The following is a 21,253-nucleotide window of genomic DNA, read 5'->3' as shown; positions in this document are numbered from 1 at the left end:
ACGGATCACCGGGCGCCTGGTTCCCGCCGGCCTACGGAGCGCGGGGTCCGCACGCTGGTGAGGGGCAGGGGCAGGGCAGGAGCCGTCCCTTGGGCTCCTTCCCATCCCATCCCACGCGAGCAGGGGCCCCGGGGCTGTCCTGAACCCTTGAGGCTGCAGGGCTCTCCTCCAAGCATGTTGGTCATGCAGCCCTCTCTTATCTCTTCCCTAGATCCTTCTCTGTTGCCCACCGAAGTAGGAGGGGGGTGTTTTGCCAGGTGTATCTGTGAATGGCTCATCTTTTTTTCTCTCTGTTCTGAAGGTGGAAAGGGTAATTTCTCCCAGAAACGGCAGGGCAAGCAAGTGCCTGCATTTAGTAAACATTGCCCAGAAGAAAATAACAAGCCAAAGGTATGGAGTAGGGTCCCCAGCGCAAGAGGGACATGTACGTGTTAGCATGGGTCCAGGGAAAGGCCACGTAAATGATTGGGGGTGGAGGTGAAGGCTGAGAGAGATGGGGTTGTTCAGCCTGGAGAAGAGAAGGCTTTAGGTAGAACCCTGCATCATCCTTTCAGTACTTTAAGGGAACTTAGGAGAAAGACTTCATAGTACAGCCTGTAGTGGTAGAGCAAGGAGTAATGGTTTTAAACCGGAGCAGAGTAGATTTAGATTCCACATAAGGAAGACTTTTTTACTATGAAGGGGATGAGATACTGGCGCGCACTGCCCAGAGGAGCTGTGACTGGCCTGTCCCTGGAAGTGTTGAAGGCCAGATTGAATGGGGCTTTGAGCAGCCTGATCTAGTCATAGATTGTCCCTGCCCATGGTGGGGAGGTTGGAACCAGATGATCTTGGAAGGTCCCTTCCCACCCAAACCATTCAGTGATGGTGTCAGTCTGATGGGACTTGTCCCAAGGCACTATAGACATGCCGTTCTCCTGTCTGACCTGCTTGCCCTTAGAAGAGAGCGAACATGTGACAGTCTGTAACTCTTGAAAGATACATGTCAGCCAAATTGTTACACAGGTTTGTGTTGCCCTGCTGTGGTGATGCCCAAGTGCCTAAATTACGCTAGTACCCTGTTACAAGGTCAAGACCAGCCAGCCAGATGACACTGATGTGTGTAGCAGGAGAAGGCAGGGTCTGTGCTGCCCTCTGAACTTGTGCCTGTCATGGGAGAGCAGTCATGGTCTGTCTTGGTAGAGAAGAACATGAGGCTTTAGCCTAAATCTCACAGCCCTCTGGAAGTCCATGCCAGCAGACTGTTGTGTTTGCAGAAGCAATGATTGAAATGTGGTAGTGGGAAGAGCTGAGTGCAGGGCACTTTGTTTAGAAGATAAGTAATTGGAACTTAACTTTTAGGTTATTAGGTTAGCTCTCTTTGAAACCTTTGAAACATATAACTGCTTTTTTAACAAAAATAATAATAGTGTTTCATGACTAACTAAACACAGGAATATTTTGTAACTGCAATCCTGAGTTTTCTTCTTTTTTTTCAGACCAAAAAGAAAAAAGAGCCAGTTTTCTCTCATTACTGTGATACCTGTGACCGTGGCTATAAAAACCAGGAGAAGTATGATGAACACATTTCACAGCATAAGCAGGTTAATGAGTTTGTCTTCTTTTATTCACACTTTGATTTTTTTTCCTTTGTGCCTGACAAACAGCTGTAGTCACTCTTTGAACAGTAGACATAGGAATGAGATTCCAGAGCTTTGTCAAGTATTAGTGGGGTATGAATGCTGTATGTTGGGGAGGCTTTAGCTGCATTTTTGGTTTTATTTAAAAGCCTTTTAAACTGTTTTTCTTGTGAAGTATTACTAAGTCATAGGAATTAATTCATTGACACCACTATAGCATGTACAGTTTTTGTGTGGAAACATTTAAAAAATTTCCTTTATTGAAAATTACCAAAATTTGCAAGTATCAAAATTTGAAATTGAAGAGTCTCGCAAATTTTTATCTTAGGTAAACTTCACTTTCTCTTCAGTTATCAGATATGTTGCCTACACTGGTTATTCTAAAACCAGATGAAATTTAAAAGTATATTATCCCTGCTTGGTGTTTTTACAATCACCTTTGTTAGCAAACATGGTAACTTACACAGCCTGTGCAACAAACTGTACAGGCAACTGGCACACTTATTTGAAGTGTGCTCAAAAGCTTGTTTAGAATTTGTGTAAATTGGTGTGTTTTAAGTTCACCCTCTTATCTTGCAGTGTTCAGAAGAAGGTTGCACTTTCAGTGCCCACGAGAAGATCGTTCAGATACACTGGAAGAATGTAGGTAACCCTCTGGGCCCAAAATAGGAGTTTGTGCAATCTTTACCATGGCCCCTTTTCTCATCCTTCAGTGGTTTCCCTTCATTCATTTGGAAAGAAAATGTATCATCTCAGAGGAGAATCTGTTTCAAGACAATATTGCGGATGAAAATGTGTTAAATACTATGTGGTTTTCTTAATGGATTCATTTTATCATCTGTGTGTACAGTCTCACCAGTTTTGGAGATGAAAACAGAGTGATACCACTATACCTGACATAATGATGTTTTCTTTTTTAATTTGTGAGTTTTTTCCTTCCCCTTTTAAACACCTGTGAAATACTTTTTCCTTAGGCACATGCACCTGGTGCTAAAAGAATAAAATTAGATAGTCCAGAAGAGATTGCTAGATGGAGAGAAGAAAGAAAAAGGTAAGACTTGTGGCCTATGGATTTGTTTTACTGTATTTTCCCTGTGTGAGCATGAGATGAGAGCTGAGGAGTAGGAGCAGCAAATAACTTGCTGTTTCTGCTGTTACATTGACCCTGGAAAATTTCTGCAGCAGTGATCTGTGTCAGAATGCATGAGCCAGGAGGGTGTGAGCTGCAGAGATTATAATAATTTAAAAGATTATAATAGAAGGTAAGGTATCAGCTGAGAAGGAAGCAGCTTTCCCAGATGCTTGATGTGGTATCCCAGGTTAGGTGAATGTCTTGTTCCTTTTAGCCTCACCACATCACATTTTAGGTCACAAATGTTTGTGTGGTAGTTTTTAATGGCTTAAAAATCTGGAACTATTGTACTGACTATAATTGTAATACTGTGTGCAAATTTCCCCAGCTTAAGTTGTCCCAGTAGACCACACCAGGGAGTTTTCCTAATTCTTTAGGGGCTTTCTGTGTTGCTTGATGCTTTCTAATGAAAGAGAACAAAAACTGTGAATGATACTGTTCTCGGGTAGTCTAACTTACATTGTATGCAGGGTACAAGGTAAAATTCTCCTATAAGCAGAATTTCTCACTATTTCTTATCCTGTGATGTAACAGGGTGTAACTTTTATCTTGACCAGGATTGAAGTATTTATCTCCCAGATTTGTTTTTTTTCCTTCAGAGTTCAATGGATTAAAATCCACACTTTCCCAGCAGCTTTCCCAACAGGAGAGAGATGCTGCAGGCTTTCCTCACATCTACTAATAATTTAGGATATAGTCTTGCAAGTGATCAGTGCGTGAGTTTGGTTTCCATGAGCTAGAGTCCTGTATGCAGAATGGGAAGTGATATAAATTTGAGATCAGTGGTGATGAGCTAGGGCAGTGAACTAATCACGTGGGTTTTTTTTTAGTGAAAATAAAACTCAGTGGTCTGATGGAATCCTACTGATGTATCCATCTTGCATCCATGTCAGAAGGCAATGTCAATGTGTTCTTGCTTTGAACTTCACTTCCCTTAATACAACTTTACACTGTTTTTGTTGAAAAAGAAAAATTAATGGAATTTATTGCAGAATTTTTAAACTGCCTCCCATCCATTTTTTTCCTGTATGGAGAAGCTAAATTTCTCCCCATGTAATTTCATTCTTGGAGGTTTCAATTTTTCTTTGGACATGGTTTCAGCTTTTTCTGCAAATTTCAGAAAGGCAAAGGGAAATCTTAGCACTATGTCAGCACATCACAGCAGTCAACTGTTGCACCTTCTGTTCATTTTGTACAAATGTAAATAATCCATAGATTCTTTAAAAAAAAAACAAGCTTTTTTTTGATAGAGAAACAAGAGATTATTTTCTCCCATTTTTAAAATGCCATCATTAACCAGACAGAAATTGTTTGTGATCTTTGCAAATATAAGTTTGGTATTAGATTAGGCAAGTTTTGGTGCTAGATTAGTTTTCCTTCCAAGGTTTCCTTTTATTCAAAAGATGCTTGAGGGCTTGGTTTTTATTTGCTTTCAGACTACATATTGCTGTTGTGGGTTTTTTTGGTGACCTAATTTTCTAATGGTAACTCCAAGGAAGAAGATCCATACTCGTATGCAGTCTCTGAGAGAGGCTTTACTACTCATTTTCAACTTTTCATACACTTTGTTTTGGGAAGTGTTCAGGAGAGTTCCTGTCTAGCAGCTGATGCTCAGGTTTAAGTGTTGAAATGATGTTTAAGGTGTAAAGGTCAGTATGTGCTCTACTAGAACATTAGGGAAGTGGGAATTGAACGTAAAATTATGGATATTTTTTGTGTGAGGAGTGGGTGCTGCAAATCACAGCAGCCTTTATCTACACTTAATTGTAAGGGTGATGCTCTGCCTGAGATGGTTTTGCTGAGCTTCTGAAGGGTCTGATGTTGGTTTTAAAGGTGAATATGATTTGGCTGCAATACAGCATTGCTGAAAGCCTTTGCTCCCTGCAGCACAGTAAAATCAGGGGACATAAAGTCGTGTGGTCACAGGCACCAACCAGAAAAGGTGGAATGGGATTAGGGCTGTCTGAGCCAAGACCACTAGATGGAGTAGTGCATTATCTTGGTACTTCAAGTCTTCTCTGAGCACCGTATTTAGCTGTGATGGATGGGTGTAGAATGACTACCTGGGTGGCTTTTGTTACTCTTTGTACAGCGAGGAAGCTCTATGAGCATCCTTCTTTTTTTAATTAAAAAAAAGGGGGGGAGGGTGGGAGGCAGGCAGAAAGGCGGAGAGAGAAAGCCAGCTGGAACTTTTGTGCAGCATTAATTGGGTCACCAGCAAAGCATCAGTTTAGTACTGAAGGTCTGTTGTTGACTCACAGTAAATACTGCATTGTACAGAAAAGAGGGACACCAGAGGGAGTCTGAGCTATTAAGCAGTTTTGGTTTACAGTGACAGGAAAAAACCTTTTTCATTCTAGAAGCTCCAATCAGAGCTAAGAATGAATCTTTTTAGGTCATTAATAGTTTGTTCCTAATTAGGTTGTAGTGATTTAATATGTGTGTTTCCATGCTGCATCCTGTCTTGCTTGTTCTTTCAGCCGTTATAAATAATTACTTGCAGAGTTGAGATTTTTCTTCTTAATTAGCTGCTGTGTTGCTCAATTGTATATCCTGCTTAAAATCTTCAAGAAAGAGCTTGTGTTTAAAGTGTAGCTTACTCTCATAGAGGAAAGAGGAGGAGGAGAGCTGGTAAGGAGTATCTCTGAATGAAGCATGCTGGATTGGAATGCTGTTTTCCTGTTGAACCTGCTGAGCCAAGAAATCTAATTAAGTAAAGAGCAATAGAGATGAAGTTCCATGGGATCTCAGGGTTTCCCTGTGTTTTGCAGACAGATGGTTGTGAAGTCTGACATCAACTTTTCTTGTTTTGATTTGTCCTGTCCCTTCCAAGTGTTGAGAAATGTGCTGTCTTCAGCATATTTTTTCTTTAACATGAGCTTAAAGAGAATTATCTGTAATGCATTTCCTTAATGTGTCAGAATGAGGTATTGCTGTCTTCCCTACTTCACAAGCAAGATCTGGGTCCTGCCAGCCCATCTGTTTCTCACCAACATTTCTTGAGCAATGGTTATTAGTAAGAATGTGGCAAGGCTGCCTTAGTGTTAAAGCAAATCATTGAATTTACTTTTGCTTAGCTTCTAATATAACATTGGAAGCTTTTCTTGAGCTTGTGTATTGCTTGTAAATTCTCCCCTTTCTGCTCCACTTTCTTCAGTCTCTTGGCATTGGTTTATTCAGATAGGAGTTGTCTGTTGTATTTCCTTGCAGTACATCTCACAGGCTGAGCGCGTGCTTTGTGCTTGAAGTCCAGTACTGTTAAACACACCACTTCTAATTAATTGTGGTTTTCTAGTTGCATAATGATAATCCTAGAGTAGTTTGGAATCCTCCCTGGTGTTGTATTCATGGTAGTGAAGTATGTAATATGGAAAATAGTTTCTTGTAATTTGGTAAAAGTAGAGGAGACAAAGCAAAGTAGAAGGGATGTGTCAACAGATCAAGGTAAACATAGATGCAATAAAGTTTACTGTGATCTGGTGGAATAGATCAGCAATGAAACTGCCTCAGCTAACATATGGTTAAATCAGATGTGGGAAAGTTAAGCCAAGATTTTTTCAGCTCTGTTGGGTCATTTTTATTCCCTTTGGGCTATCCATGTCTCCTTTGCTGTTGGCTGTGCATATGCAATTAAGAACAGCTCAAGAAATTTTTGAGGCATTTTGCTCACAGTGCTGTTCCTAATAAAGTGATGAACTTGTATAGCTCTTGACTCAGGAATTCGTTGTATAAACTGCTACAGAAACAGGTCTCTTTTCTGTTAGATGTTGGCAAAGCTCTGTTTCTTCACTGCTTGCTAAGAGCTGCTTTACTCCAATGTTTATGAGAGCAAGATAAAGTATGCTGGCCTATAAAAAAATGCATGGGTCTGGCCAGTGTACTCATTTATCGAAAAAAAAAATCTATTCCCTAAGATACATGTGTTATTGATTAGGCTCGGTGTCACTGTTCCCTGTCTCTAGAAGCTTAGGGTATCCTTTACCTGCCTGTCTCGTTTTGTTGGGATATATTTCATACACTTATGTTAACCTGAAAATCAGTTTTCTGATATTATCAATTTAATTTGAAAAGCTTTGGATTGTAGAAGTATGTACTGTTGGGAACTGCAGCTGCTATGAAAGAGGGCTGCCTTCTCAGGTTGTACTCGCTTCATGGACTCTGCTGTGCCAGACCATCACATCCTGGTTTAACTCTCCCTTTTACAATAAGTTCCTTAGGTTTGTAAAGCCCTGTAGGGACTGATGAAGCTCTTTGTATTCAAGCTCTGACAGGTTGTTTGCAAGGCACAAGTGCTGAGGTACTTCTACTTCAGTGGTCTTTGTAGGTAACATTTTAGGAACATCATTTTCTTAAGAGAGGTGGAGGGCTTGCCATCTTAGAACGGTGCAAACCCAAGTCATCTCTTGGGATTTAAGCATGTGGCCTTTTATATGGAGGGGGCTCAGTCAGTAAAGGCATGAGGTAAAGGCAGTGAGTAAAATGCCATTTAACATTTGAGAAGAGATGGAAAAGATAAACACAGCCACTACAGATGCCTTCAGATGTGCTTCTGCAGGCATACTGGGACTTGTGACTTGAGCTCTCGCCAGCTGTCAGTTACTGCCTGTGTCAGCTGGAAGGGTGGTTGAGGAGAAATCTGTCAGTCTTGGCAGTTAAATGGAACTGAAAGCCTTGGTGCAGTCCATTACGGTGGCTCGTGGAGGGAGTGGTAACTCACAGGAATGAAAGTGGGAGGCATTCATGTCTCAAATCGTGTTGAGAGAGCGTGTCTGAATATGTCCTTAATCAGCATAAGTGCTGGAGCATTTGAAGACTCCTTTGCTCTAGTATTTAGGGTCTTCCCTTATATTTAAAACACCCTCCCCCCTGCAATCCCTGCAGTAAGCTTGGGGATGTCTTGAGCATAACTACTTGTTTTATGGCTTGCTGTTCTCCTGGGAGCCTTTGTATTTAAAGGAAAGCACCTTTTCCTAAAACTGTGGTGCACAGGGGTCTTTGTCAATACAGAGCTTTTGAGATTAAAGAGTTCATTGCACATTTGCTGTGTGCTGGGAGTGTTGTAACATGGATGAACAAATCTAACTAACAGGGAGGAGCAGAGGTAAAACATCACATCCCTGTGCTCACTTGAGCTGTATGGCAGATTTCTGGGAGAAATCCAAAGAAAATAGATGTTGACAGCTCATGCTCAAATGCTCTTAAAGGGGACTAGTACTGTAGTGTGTTTAGGTTTGTCTTGTAGAAAAAGCTTCTCTTTTTCCCTTGGTACGTGGTTGATGCTGTCTTGAATCAATGTGACACTTAGCATTCATGCTGTAATATGGGGGAAATGCATGTGACAAGATTAAATATTTAAAGAAAGATCCGTGTCTTTTTGATAGTTATTTTTAGTGAGAAGCTGTTCTATGTTTCTCTTTACTCCATTTTAATAGACATCAAATATTTATTCTTTGTGTTTCTATACAGAAGCTGGGGGAGCATGTGCATGTGTTTCTCATTTACTACCTTCATCTCAAAGCACTGGCATTTAGCTAACTAATGTTTGCAGAGCAAGTAGTGTAGCCATTTTTGGGCTTTGATGGTAAAAAAAGCCTGCTGCCCAGGCTCTGCATGTTAGAACCAGTGAGACATTTGTCTGGAGGGAAGGATGTTAAGGGAGGTGGGGAATGGAAGAGATGGGATGGGTTGTGAGATGGTTGTAACAGTAGATTTCTTTTCATCTGCATGATCTGGCAATTTTTCTTGAACCTGGAATTAAAAAGGGGCAGTAATTCTGGTGAACTTGAGGTCAGTATGTGAGCACAATGCTAAATATTGCTCAAGAAGGAACTTGTGTGGTTTTCCTTGTCACATTAAAGGAACCTTGTGCACCCAGAAGCTGTTCATATCACCTTTATTTTTTTTAAGTTTAGAAGAACTCAGCAGTTAGTTTGCTAAAGGCATGTCGTTCAAATAATCCAATTGAAGCTCCACAGAAATAATATAGGAGGACTAAATCATGCTGTTATGTGTTGGGGCAAAGAGAGGATCCATAACTATAACCAAACTGTTTGTCTGTACCTTGCTTGGTGGTTTGGTAAATCTAAGAATGCTAATGTGATGCATTTTTAAAATTTTTGTTTTGTTTCATTCATTGCATCTGGATATGTAAGCCTAAATGCACTCAGGATTCTTTTCCTCACTAATGCCTTTTTAAGAAAGAAACAGTCTGTTAAATTTCCTTGAAAATTTTAAAAAATCTGTAAGGTTTATAGAGGAAGCTGATTTGGTAAAGGGGAATTGAGAAACTACAGTGAATCCTTTAAGAACCAGTGAAACTATTTTTTGTCTTCTAGAAATTTTCCTACTTTGGCAAACATTGAAAGGAAGAAGGAAATGCAGACGCAGAAGGAGGAAAGGGGAGAAGTGCTGACTACCCAGCAGTTTGGGTAAGTGTTTTGAAGCAAGTTTGTTGCTTTCCTCCCACTGAGTTCAAAAGTATGCTTTCTTGCTGTGGTCTCCCAGCACTTGCGGCTTCCACTGTATACAGAATCTAGTTGCCCTTTAAGAGAGGACAGGCCATTTGACAAACTGCTGATGTAATATTCTTTTGTTTACTTCATAGTGCTCCAAAGTACACTTCAGTTAAATGAAACAATAAGTACATGAAAAATCTGGTATTCTGGCTTGTTTGAAAAAGCCACTTTCTAGTGGCCATTCATTAGATCAGCATAACCTTGGTCTCTGAAGAAGTAGTAATGGGGGCAAAAGTCATGCAACAGAATGATTCCACATGATTTAATCCTTTATGACCTGAAAATGGCCAACAGAGACTTTATTCTTACTCTCTCTCCTTTATGATGATAAATCAGTAGTCAAGTGAAGAGGGGAAGAAGATAAAGATGATGGAAGGTAGAAAAAAGAAGCAGCACTACTTAAGTTATAATGAAAACCATATGAAGATAAAGTTAAATCTATCTGCCACCGTTGTTCTGAGCTAGTGCTTACTCATCTTGGATTTTTATCTGTTCACTGCCTTATAAATTATTTTCCAGCATGGTTTTGTTCTTCTCTCTACATTTCATTGTTAGGTGGAACCAGCTAACTTCATTAGCTCTGCTTTAGGACCTGTGGGAAGATTGTTTTTTAAAAAAAGATGTTATAATGAGCCACACTCCTAAAATATCATTTGTTTAAACTAGAATGACTGAGCTGGAAGGCAGGAGCAGACTCAGTCCTAAGGGGCTATGGCTAAATGCCATTTTCTGCTGCATGGAAGTGCAGCTGGGGTTTGCCTAGCTTTTTGTGTAGGACATGACAGCAAATAAAACAAAACTTGCAAACTTGCACCATGGTAAAATGGTTGAGTTAGTGCAGAATAAGAAGTTAGTGTAATTTATTAAATGTGGACAGTGCAAATTACCTTGTTGCAGCATGTTCTTCAGAAGATCCAGCACTTGCCTGCCTCCACTCAACCAGTTGCCTTTCATGCCTGAAAGGTTTATAGAAGACTGAAGTAAAACTTCCTTTAAAGGATATGAAGTTGCAGGAGTGCTTTACACCCAAGGAACCAAACCTGGGCATTGAAACTAAAGCTGCAAACATATATATTGTATATATATAACATATATATTGTGACATTTCTTTGTCACAGTAACAAACTGTTTGATATCTACAGGTTCTATTTGCGAACGTTTGTAGCTGTGAGTCAGATGCATCAAGTAGCCTTAAATGTCCATCAGCAATTCCGCGGTGTTACATTTGTTAGTAGGTTTATATCTGGGAAACTGTTTGAAAAAAAACCCCCTCAAAATTGCAGATTCTTCAGTTCTGCGTAACAACTTTTTATTCTAGTTCATTCTAGAAATCTCTTCTTTTTCTTCCCTCCCTCCCCTTAGCACTCTAGATTTGGTGAGCTGTCCATATTCTGCTTTGTATATCAGCAGTAAAAATTCTGCAATTGGTGCTTATCTGGCAAATTTACTGATGTGTGAGGAAAAAATAGAATACAGCTTGTTCCCTGCAAGCTGTACTATTAAGGCAAATGGCTAAGGAAGATTTAGAAAGGATTAGATGCTTAACACTTCCATGGTGCTTTCCATTTGTGGTTGTCTGAAGTGCTTTGCAACTCCTAAGTCTCAGCATCCCTGCGTGTGAGATCAGAGATGCAGAAGGACCACTTTGGAAGCCTGTCTGGTGTCTCACAACAACTGACTAATAGTGCACAGCTCTCCATGCCCTCTGAATGGAGAGTGAAGAGCAGGATGTCTTCCACAAGGGAATGGCAGAAGGCAGATACCAGGCTGGTGTTTGGTGGGACATGTTTTTGACCTTGAGGTTTCTTTCTAGGTGTTCAAGGCCCCAGAGAATTTAGAAGGTTGGTTTTAACCCTTGGTCAAGGACAACAGCTTAAATTAAGCCTGTATTTGCTCAGTACCTTCTAGGTTGTACAACATGCTGAATTTAGAGTGTGGTTGGACAAATTCAGAAATGCAGTTTTCTCTCTTGTTGGAGTTGAATCATAGGAGATAATATTAGCCGTCTTTTGTGGGTGAGGGACTGATGCACAGGAAGGCAGTGGCTTGCCACTTGTACCACAGGAACACTGTGGTGGGTGATGCCATCAGGGATGAGCAATCACTGTTAGACACTGTCGTGAAGTGACTGGAGAATAAAATTAAATATGTTTTGTTGGGATATAAAGTAATTTTGAGTGCTATGACTGGCCTTGTTCTCCTCTAAAGAAGGACTTGATAAAGCCAGAAAAGCATGGAAGAGAGGAATGCTGGTAACAGGAACATATCTGAACAAAGTAGTGGGTGGCTTGAGAGGGCTGTGTGATGGAGGCCTAGAAAGATTGCATAGGTGCAAGAGGTGAATAAAGTGTAATCATACACTAATTCTTGTAACTCAAGAAGAATGGGTTACTAAATTACTTGTTTAGGCCTCAGAATGAAGACAAACAAAAAGAAGTCCTTTGTCACAAAATATTAACACCTTGCTGCAAGACTTTAGCAATGCCAGACATAAAGACAGCATCCCACATGAGGGATGATAGGACCTCAGCCATGCTGTAGGTGAGGCTGAGGCAGGGAGGACTGATCAGAACAAACCATGGGGGTCATTCAGGACTGGAGATCTTGTAATGTACTGATGATTAGTTACAGTCCTGTTTTGCTGAATTAAGTTTCTGTTGCTTGGAATTAAATATCTTCAGAAAGCTTCAGCTGTCCCTTCTATATTTGCTTTTCTCTCTTGGTCACATTGATTCTTATATCTATAGAATTCAACCAGAGTTTGTTAAGCTTTCAGGTATCTTCCTATAACATGTGTTTATAGGACAAATCTGGAAAAAAATGGAGCTGTGAAAGATAAGTGGAACCAGCATGCTGTACTCTTCCTGTGTTTCAGGACTTGTTATTTTGTTTCAGGTCCTAAAAAATGCATTATTCTGATGGACATTTCTTTTATTCCTTTTCATTGGAATGGGAAAGATGAATGGCATGTTGGTTGGAGGCGGGAGTAGGTAGTCATTGCAGCTGATGGTGTCAGATGGCTGAATGGATTTGGTGCAGCAAGACGCTTCTCAGAGCTGTAACTAGAAAAAAGAGACTTCTTCAGTGAAAGAATGTTTATAGCAGATGCTTTCCTTTTAACTTCATGTTGCCTCTGTTTTGAATGACTTTAATGCTTAAGTGAAGATTTGTTGACTTTGTTATCTGAGATGAGAATGCCCTGTCCTCACACTGCAGGTTATCAAGGAACTTTCTTAGCCCATGTACTCTTGGCCTGGTTGAAAACTAAAAACTAAAAGTCATGAGCTTCAAACTGTTCATTCAGTTCCTGCTTTGTCCCATTGCCCTGCCTGAGATGAGGTGTGACTGATTTTATGGTCTGTCACCTCATGTTAGCTGAGCTGGTGTAAGTCCTGGCATCATTCTGTGTTGCTGAACCTTAAACAAGGGCCTGAGCCATTTGGTTACATCAGTTGTTTTTATTCTTATAGCTTGTAATCTGCATGAGCTTTCTGTTTCTATTCTCCAGCAAAATGAAGGGGATGTGGAAACCTCCAGAAAATGGAGAGTCTCTTGGGCATCAACGAAGACACAGGAGAAGACAATGGCGCCCGTTCTGGAAGAAATTTAGGAAAAATGGTGGCGATTGTCATGGACCTAAAACTCAAAATGAAGCCACTGGATCAGAAAACAGCACATGTGAAAAGGAACATGAAAAACAAAATGCTTTGGCAGGCCAAGCCTATGAAAAAGACGTGGACCCTCTTGGTCTTCTGGCAAACGGTGATGTTGGTAAGATGAAGGAACTTGGAGAAGTTTCATTTTAAATGGTTGTTTGAAGTTTAGATGCTGAGACTTTGTGCTTGCTAGTCACCATTTTGGAAGTCTGACATGAAGTTTTGTGCAGCGTTACTTGTTCGGATGTAAATATTGTACAGTAGTCTAAAGGCCATGCAGCTCCAATGTAGGTTGCTAAATTAACATAAGAGAGATAAGAAAATATTTATAAAACCAGAAGGAGAATGAAGTACTTGAACAGCCAAATTATTTTTAAAGACTGTTAAATATCCCTTTGTGGTTTTGAAAGCAACAGTATTTAGAAAGTGAAAACAAATGGATTTCCTTGTATGAGTTAAGTGAATTACTTAAAATGTCAGTATTTTACTTTTAATTCTGTTCTTTCTTGTATTATTACTCTTGATATTCTCCATATGTGTGTGTTCTCTGAAGTATTTCTGCTTAGTTTTTTTGGGGTTGGTTTTTTGTTGGGTTTTTTTCTTGTGAGCATGTCTTGTTTCCTCATGTTGGCAGCAATATAAATTCTTCAGATCTAACTATTTATAATATAGTCAGCAGTACTCCTAGAATATGGCATGTAAGCTGATTTATAATCTGGCTATTTTTAGCAACAAGGGTAGAATACATTCCCTGGAAAGATGTCTGATGCTGAGTTTTTCCTCTTGAAAACATAATCTTCAGTTAGTGAGAACAAGAACTCAGCATCCCTATGCAATTTGTTTACTCCATTAATCTTTGCTTGTTGGGAAACTTAAGTGTGCTTAAATATCTCTATATTTCCCTGCAGCATTTGTGTTTTACTTAATGATAAAAGGTCTAATTATGCCAAAGTACAGCTAGTGACCTTTCTTATAGAGGTAGAAAAGGAATGTGGTACCCCTTAATTACACAATATTAAAGCTAGTTGCAATTTTTATGCAATTGAGAAATATAGCCAGAACAAATAATAACAAACACAATATAACTAAGTAGAATTTAAAAAAAATATACAGTTCAAATCTATGATTTTACTGAATAGGTGCATCTTTTTGATTCTCCTTTTTCTTTTTTTTTTAATTTCCCCTGACTGGCTTCTAAATCCTTCTCCTCCATCTCAGAACTAAATCCAGCAAGACTTCAAAATGTATTATGAAATCCTCTCTCTCTCTTTACCTACACTCAATAACAAAACTTATAATTCTATTTGGTATGCAAAGGAGGAAGCAGAAAGCTCAGCTTTCTGCTGAGCTTCAGGAAACTTTTTGGGGGGTTTTCTATCAGTCCACAGCACCATTGCGCGATGGTGCCCAACATCAGGTGTGTGTGGTGCTGAGATGGGAATTTGGCAGCAAGGCTGGCTGGTGGCAGGATTGCTGGGAAAAATCCCTCTTGCCTTTTCCTTCCCTGCAGAATCTGACAAGGATGAGGCAGCTGAGGAGGATGGGAGACTGGGAACGACAATTGTCCCCAGGCAGGTGACCTCTGCCCTTAGCGCGCTGTCGGTCAACTATGGCAGCGCATCCGACAGCGAGCCCGAAGGTGTGTAGAAACAACCTCTGCCCTTCTCCTCTCCCCTTCTATCCTGTGTCACACTTAGTGATGGGGACTGCAAGCCGGACTGTGGGTTTTTTTGTAGTCCTTTTCTCAGCAGCATGTCCTAGGTCGAGAGAGGAGGCATACAATGTCTTTGATTAAGTTGTGTGTCGTCAAATTTCCCAAGCCTTTTCTCCCCTAGTTCGGGGAAAATAAGGAACCTGTTTTCAGTCTTGCTTCAAATCATGTTTGAATAGTGCCAGGAAAAAGCTGTTGTTGTCACTCCATCAACTAATTTCCACATCCTTAAGGGTTTTTTCCATAGAAGGCTGCTGGGTGTTGCAATAGGACTTGAACTCTCTGTTACTTGGATTTTGTGCTTCTCTGAGTGTATGCATCAGTGTATGGTGAGGGATTGCTGCTGCTGCTGCTTGTTTTTGCAAATATTTACTAAGCCTTACTTGCCCTGGGTGGCCTACCGAAAGTTAGAGAGCATATAGCAGACAGTGAATTGAACTTGGGCATCCTCTGCCCTAACTGTATCATGATTTTCTCAGCAGCCAAATTTGCAGCAATCTATAATGTGAAGCACGGTACTTCTTAAGTGATAAGAAGGCAGAGGTTTGAAAATCTCAATCAGGTGTTATTAATTTTTCTTTTTTTTGCTGTAGAATTGAAATACCTTATTTTCCTTTCTGTGAATGTTTAGAGATTATTCTTTCTATTTAAAAAGAAAACCCAAGCCAAACAAAACCCTCCCTTCCTCCAAGTAAAGCTTGAAGATCTTCATATCAGTTTGTGTGAGCATGAATAGTACTAACGAACTGCCAGTGCATGGGGATATGAGCATGTTGAAGAGGCTTTTAAGTTTGAGATAAAAGTGTGTTATTTTTCTTTAAGAAATCCCTGTCAAGACTGCAACAAAAGCTGAGAGAAACCAGGCTGTGCTCAGAAATACGCCTCAAACTACTCCTGCTCCTCAGAGTCGGAAACCAAATCAAAACCGCCCAGAATGCGCAGGCACGGCATTAAGGAGCTCAAATTCAAACGCACGTCCCCCCAGAGGGCCTGATAAGCGGGGCAGGAAAACATTACCTCGCCTTCCCAAGCGCCGTCCAACTCTGCTGGAAATGGTAAGAGGCTAAAATAATGCCTCCTGTGCAAGAGTAGAACTATTTGGGAATGTTTCTCCTCTTCCCTGCGGGAAGTTAGATCAGTCTGTTAGCACAGGGCCTGGCTTAAGAATAGTAAAGTGAGTGTTTCACTTGGAGGAGGTGAAGATGCTTTAATAGACAAATAGAAATACCCTGGCATGCATTCAGGTAACAACTCACTTTGGTAAGCAAGAGATGACAACTGAATCATGTGTCTGAAATGAGCTGCACAAGGAATAAACCCTTTGTTCCTCTCTCTTCCCTTCCCTTCCCTTCCCTGTAGCAGTATCCACTAGGTCTGGGTTGTATGTAATCCCAGCAGCCATGATCTGATCTTTTTGCTCCCAGCTTTGCTGTTCAGCCACTTTCCTCTGCTGGAAGAGCACACAGTACTTTTTGCACATGCAAAGAAATCTCATTGGGAAGTGTGTTGGTGACTTAAAACACAGAATGGTGTTTAGTGCAACCTGTTTGCAGTGGGGTTTCTTCTCTGGGCATGTTTTGATCAATCTGAGGAAGAGAGAGCACCTTGAAGAGCAGCAGGTTGGTATCTCAGAAGGGTAGAAGGAGGTTTGTTGGGGTGAGTCCAAGGTATTCCCAGTAGCAGTGCAGAGCAACCCATTTGGCCACAAAGCTTGGTGTCTTTCTTTAGAAAGCTCTGACAAAACCTTGGAGCTTTTATTGTATTTATTACTCAAAAGCAGTACTACTCTTGTGAGTCTATAAATGGCATAACGCTCCTCCATCAAGGGAAAGCTTGCAGTGGGCAAAAGACAGGAGAAAGCAGGGTGCCACTGACATCAGAGCTCTGAAATAGCACAGGATGTTTCAGCAAGAGATACCTGATAAGGTACAACCCAAGCTGCTGATGTGGGAGAAATCCCTCGGTAGCCTTTTTAGCACATAGTACCATTGCTGCCAAGAATTAAAGTTCCTAGTGACTGAAAAGGAAATGTTTGTCCCTTGTGTAGCTCCCTAAGCATGCAGTTGCCTTTCTCACTTGCTCTTCAAAGTTTTTGGTGATCAAAGCAGTGATGACTCTGGAAGAAAGTCAGATGAAGTCCCACATACTGAGAGAAGCTGGCAGTACATAGGAAACCTGAGTTGAAGCTTGCCAGTATAGTCCATTTCTAAAATTACATTTTAGTGAGGTTTTTTTACCTTTTCAAATTGCTCAGAATTGTTTTTGAAGAATGTGTACTGTGGCTGTGAATCACAGATGAGGGCCTGAGGTTTGCAGGTAGGCTTCCACTGTCATTAGAAATGGTTAGTGTGCAAAAAGCTTGGGTTTTGAAATTTTACAAAATGGATCCAGAAAGTGCATTAGAACACTAAAAAAAGGTTGTTGTATCAATGAAATGATGCTTTAAAAAAAAAAGAAAGGGAAGTAGGAGAATAGCTGCAGGTATCTCTTGGCAGTCATTCAGCAGTGAGCTTGGGCATTACAAAAACATGTTTATAGTGGACATGCAAACACTAATGTGTATTTAGTCATTCTTTGTGCTGACAAAATCAAAAGCTTGTGTACTGTCACTCCACTGATATCCATCTCTGCATTAAAAAATAAAATACAAAGATACAGTTTTTGATAGGGTAATTTCTGCAGCCCTGCTAGGCCCTAATTTGGCCATTTGGGAATTCACCAGTTTCTCCCAGTCAAACAAAGAGAGCATCACTCTGCTGTCCCTTGTCTGCCCTGAAGTACATCTCCTAGTTCATGTGGAAGGCTCCTGAAGGCTCATTTTAGATGTCAGCTGCTTGTAACTCCTCTTAGCAACTGATCTAAGTAAAAATACTCAGGCTTGAAAGTGACTGGTTAAACCACTGTTGAAACTTTTAACGACAAAAAAAGCTTCTTGGTGTCATTACTAGCCAAGCTTAGCCAAATCTCCTGCAGTGTGTAATACAGCTCTACTGCAACTGATCAGGAGGTTACAAATTTAGCCTCTTGGCTCAGATTTTGTTTGTTCATACTACTAGTTCTGCTGACACTCACAATGAAAAAGGTTCATTTGGCTCTCTGGATGATAGGTTTCTTTTTCCTACAACCAAAGTGAACTTCAATGAGGTTGAAGTCAATGAGTTAAACCTCTAGCACATTGATTAAGAGTTAGGTTGGTGTATGTATTATAGCCCAGCCCAGTTACTGCTGTTTAAATCCATGGTCTGGTACCTGGTGAAAGATGCCCTTTCCTTGTATTTATCTTTTACTCATAGGGGGTTTAAATTAAAAATGCATGGGATATGAAATTGCAGATACAGTATAACTCAGAAAGTGTGAAAAATTATAATGGACCTGCTACCCTCATATACTGGAATGCATGGCCTGGTATTACAGTCTGTGATTTGAGAACATCATTGTCTCTGGTATGGCAGTCTCCAGCCCCATATGTCCACGACCTGTGTGAGGGACCCAACTGTTTAACTTGAAAGATGTTGGAAATCACTGAGTAGATCAGTATATGTTGCTATGCTTGTATCAGCTACAGAGCAATAGAGGGAAATGTGCATCATCTTCTCTTTTTTTTTTTAATTTCCAGTTACTGGCCCAGGACATCCGGCACGAGAGGAATGTGATTTTGCAGTGTGTTCGATACCTCATCAGAAATAACATGTTTGGACTTCATCTTAAAACAGAACCACAGGCTGAAGCAGAAACTGAACAGTCCTCTACACCTACAGCAGAGCCTTCTATGGAAAAACCTGATGAATCTAATTGTTCTTGTAGCTCTGACCTTCAGTTAAAAGGAGGACAAGAAGATGCATTATTAATAAACCAGGGTGAGAAAGAACCTGCGGATCAGACTTCACAGATGGCTCAGTTGGCAGATGAGGACACGTGGGAAACCCCATCAATTCAGTGTGAAGGAGCACCATAGAGGATGTCTGTTGTGGACAGTAAAGGCTCATATTTTCTACTCAACTGATGCTTTTTGAAAGACATCAGTGTAACAAAAAATCATTGAAGTGTATACAGAGAGCTGTTAAAACCACTTTCCTAATCTGTTCTGCCCTAGGTGGCCATTTCCTTGGAAAACATGTTGACTAATTCCATATCCACATGGCACAAAGGCAGCAGTGGCACACAGAGTATGACCTTCCCTAGAGTAGATGCAGATCCCTGCTCTAGAGCTTCAGAGTTCTGTGTCTTACCTTCTTATGAAACGTGTGTGAGTCCATCCCTAGAGCCAAGTAGGATGGATTTTTCATGTGAAGTCATGGTCCGGTGTGTGTGGAATATCTTGAGTGTCCAGAAGTATTTCAGTGTAGTTTCAAAATGGCAATTCAGTGCACACATAGTTTCACTTCAGCTGTTACAAGATATATCCAATATAAATATAATATAGCCAGTGTAAAATATGGAAGATATAACTGACCTGTCTCAAAAAGTACTGCTTCTACCAGGAGCCTCTTCCTCCCTGAATTAAGTTGTTAATTGAGCAGAGAAATGGAAATGAGGGTGCAGGTTTTATTTATTTAAAAAAAAATACTATAACTGCTTTCATCAGTGCTGGGTTGCTGGTTGAGCTGAGGTACCCAATGTTGAGCTTTAACTTCTGTTACAGTTATTGCCTGACAAATTAACTCCTGAAGCAAACCCTCAATATCATTATCAAAGTTTAGAAAGCTTACCAAGAGCTACTGGTTACCTTTTGCATATACATTGAAAATTTATTGGTTGGCCTTCTGGAAGAATGCCTTGGTACATTGTTACGATGCTCCTACAGCACCCAGCGATTGGTTTTCTTCGATTGGTTTTCTTCGTGGGTTTGTGCATACATCCATAGTGTTGTGAGCACTAAAGAAGCATCAGCCAAGGTTTGGAAACAAATTTAGTCTTTTGATTATATTGTGCATTTGTTTGTCAGAATACTTCTTATCAGGGGCAGGTGTTAGTTTGTCACATTGACACGGAAAACACACCGCAAAAAAAATGTGTTCTCAAAACCTCCACTTCAGAACCTGCTCTTTGTCTTTTAGTCATGGTTAAATGTTGCCATTAACTCTCAGGGACTGGCTTGATTTTCTTTTTTCTTTGGTAGAAGTCTAGCCTTCCATTTCACCACCTGAAATAGGGAGACTCACATGGGGTATTTTTATTGTCTATTAGCTATATTTTCTTTCCTTTAGTTCCTTAACTTGTGCCACACATCTCATTTGTGGAGTGTAGGAAACAAGAGCTAGTTGAAAATTCTATCCTGCTGCTCCACTATTTATAACTACAACTGCATATTGTGTTTGTAATGCACTGTCTAAATTTATGGAATTATATAAATACCAACACCCTTGTAAAAGTTGTGTGTCTCAAGGATAGATGTGCAGAATAGAAGCAGTGATCATAAACATTTATATTTCCAAGGCAGATGATTCATTCTTCCCATGATGATCTCACGAGCCATCTCAATCTCACTGGCTTGCCTCTGGCTCTTACAGTTTTACTGCAATGAAAATGCCAATGAAGAACACTCAGCCACGGAGATCTGGCACTCCAGCAGAACCTGGTTTCACAGTGGAGTGGTACCAGTGCTGTTGAAAGCATAAGTAACAGCTGCAGGAAGAGAAATTGATGTCTTAAATTTGCTATTAAATTGCACTTTAAACAACCCTGTGTCCTATCAAGGTGATGGCAGAGATTTCTTTGATTGTACTCTTTGACCTTGTGTTTAAAAAGACAAAACCTTTACCAAGAATTCTTTATACTGTTGTCACTATGACTTAAGAATATTAAACTTTCACACAAAACCAAAACCTTTGTCAGAAAAAAATTCTCTTAAGTCTGTTTCATATAGATAGAGAGAAGTAGGTTTCTTTATAGTGAGATCTGTACATGGCATAAACTAGAAGTTTTAACCCGAGACTTGTTGCATACATTTTTTCTCAAAACAAGCCATTTCTGCCAACTTATATAGAGGCCATGTGGAGACAGACACTGCAATGATGTCAAACCCTGAATTGCAGTCTTGGTCAATGGTAGGAGGTCTCTGTCCTTTCCTCTTCCCCCACTTCTCTTTTTGTGTTCTTCCAGACCATGTTCAGACTTCACAGACCCCTTCTTGCTCATCAAGATTGTGCTTTCTTGGTACTTTGGATTCAGCCTTTGTATAGGGAAGGTGCCATAATGACCTTCTCTGGTACTCTTAAATGCCTGCAGGCTTTTCTGGTCCCTGCAGTTTTATCTGCTCTGCGTTAGCAGAGGTGGGTTTTGTTCACTTGAATAAAATACCTCTCTGTGTCTGTAAGAAGAGCCTGTTGTTTCCACCATGCTGCTGGAGCCACTGCTTTGTGTAGCTTTTTGCTTTCTCATTGTCTTGATTTGGGGTGGTAGTTTCTTAAAGTTTTTTTTTGCACTGTTATTAAGAAAAAAAGAATCCTACAGCTCAGTCTTTATGACTCACTTTAGATAAAAATATTCCAGTGACAACCTTCACACTTCTGAAATTTTATTTTTTATCTTTCTTCTTTTATAACTTAGCTACTGAAAATGTAGTTGTAGGCGTCTAGTTTAAATTCAGTTCCCTTGGGCTTTGCTGGTTTTTGTTTGTT

The 21,253-nt window shown here is 40.3% G+C and overlaps 1 protein-coding gene across 1 annotated transcript in view; it reads left to right on the top strand.

The window, feature by feature from the left end:
- NUFIP1 (nuclear FMR1 interacting protein 1) overlaps nucleotides 1–20,458 on the top strand; it is a 21,398-nt gene extending 940 nt beyond the window's left edge. Inside the window, exons 2-11 of the mRNA XM_031056780.1 lie at nucleotides 6–57; nucleotides 302–390; nucleotides 1,479–1,583; nucleotides 2,199–2,261; nucleotides 2,594–2,670; nucleotides 9,087–9,179; nucleotides 12,775–13,037; nucleotides 14,433–14,561; nucleotides 15,456–15,688; nucleotides 18,250–20,458. Of these exons, the coding sequence (XP_030912640.1) occupies nucleotides 6–57; nucleotides 302–390; nucleotides 1,479–1,583; nucleotides 2,199–2,261; nucleotides 2,594–2,670; nucleotides 9,087–9,179; nucleotides 12,775–13,037; nucleotides 14,433–14,561; nucleotides 15,456–15,688; nucleotides 18,250–18,588 (1,443 nt within the window). The 3' untranslated portion in view covers nucleotides 18,589–20,458. The remainder of the gene's footprint in view (nucleotides 1–5; nucleotides 58–301; nucleotides 391–1,478; nucleotides 1,584–2,198; nucleotides 2,262–2,593; nucleotides 2,671–9,086; nucleotides 9,180–12,774; nucleotides 13,038–14,432; nucleotides 14,562–15,455; nucleotides 15,689–18,249) is intronic.
- The last annotated feature ends 795 nt before the right edge of the window (nucleotides 20,459–21,253 follow it).

This window comes from Geospiza fortis, unplaced genomic scaffold, assembly GCF_000277835.1.
Source record: "Geospiza fortis unplaced genomic scaffold, GeoFor_1.0 scaffold194, whole genome shotgun sequence".
Classification (NCBI taxonomy): Eukaryota; Metazoa; Chordata; class Aves; order Passeriformes; family Thraupidae; genus Geospiza; species Geospiza fortis.
Note: the sequence above shows the minus strand (reverse complement) of the source record. Positions and strands in the feature narration are given on the sequence as shown.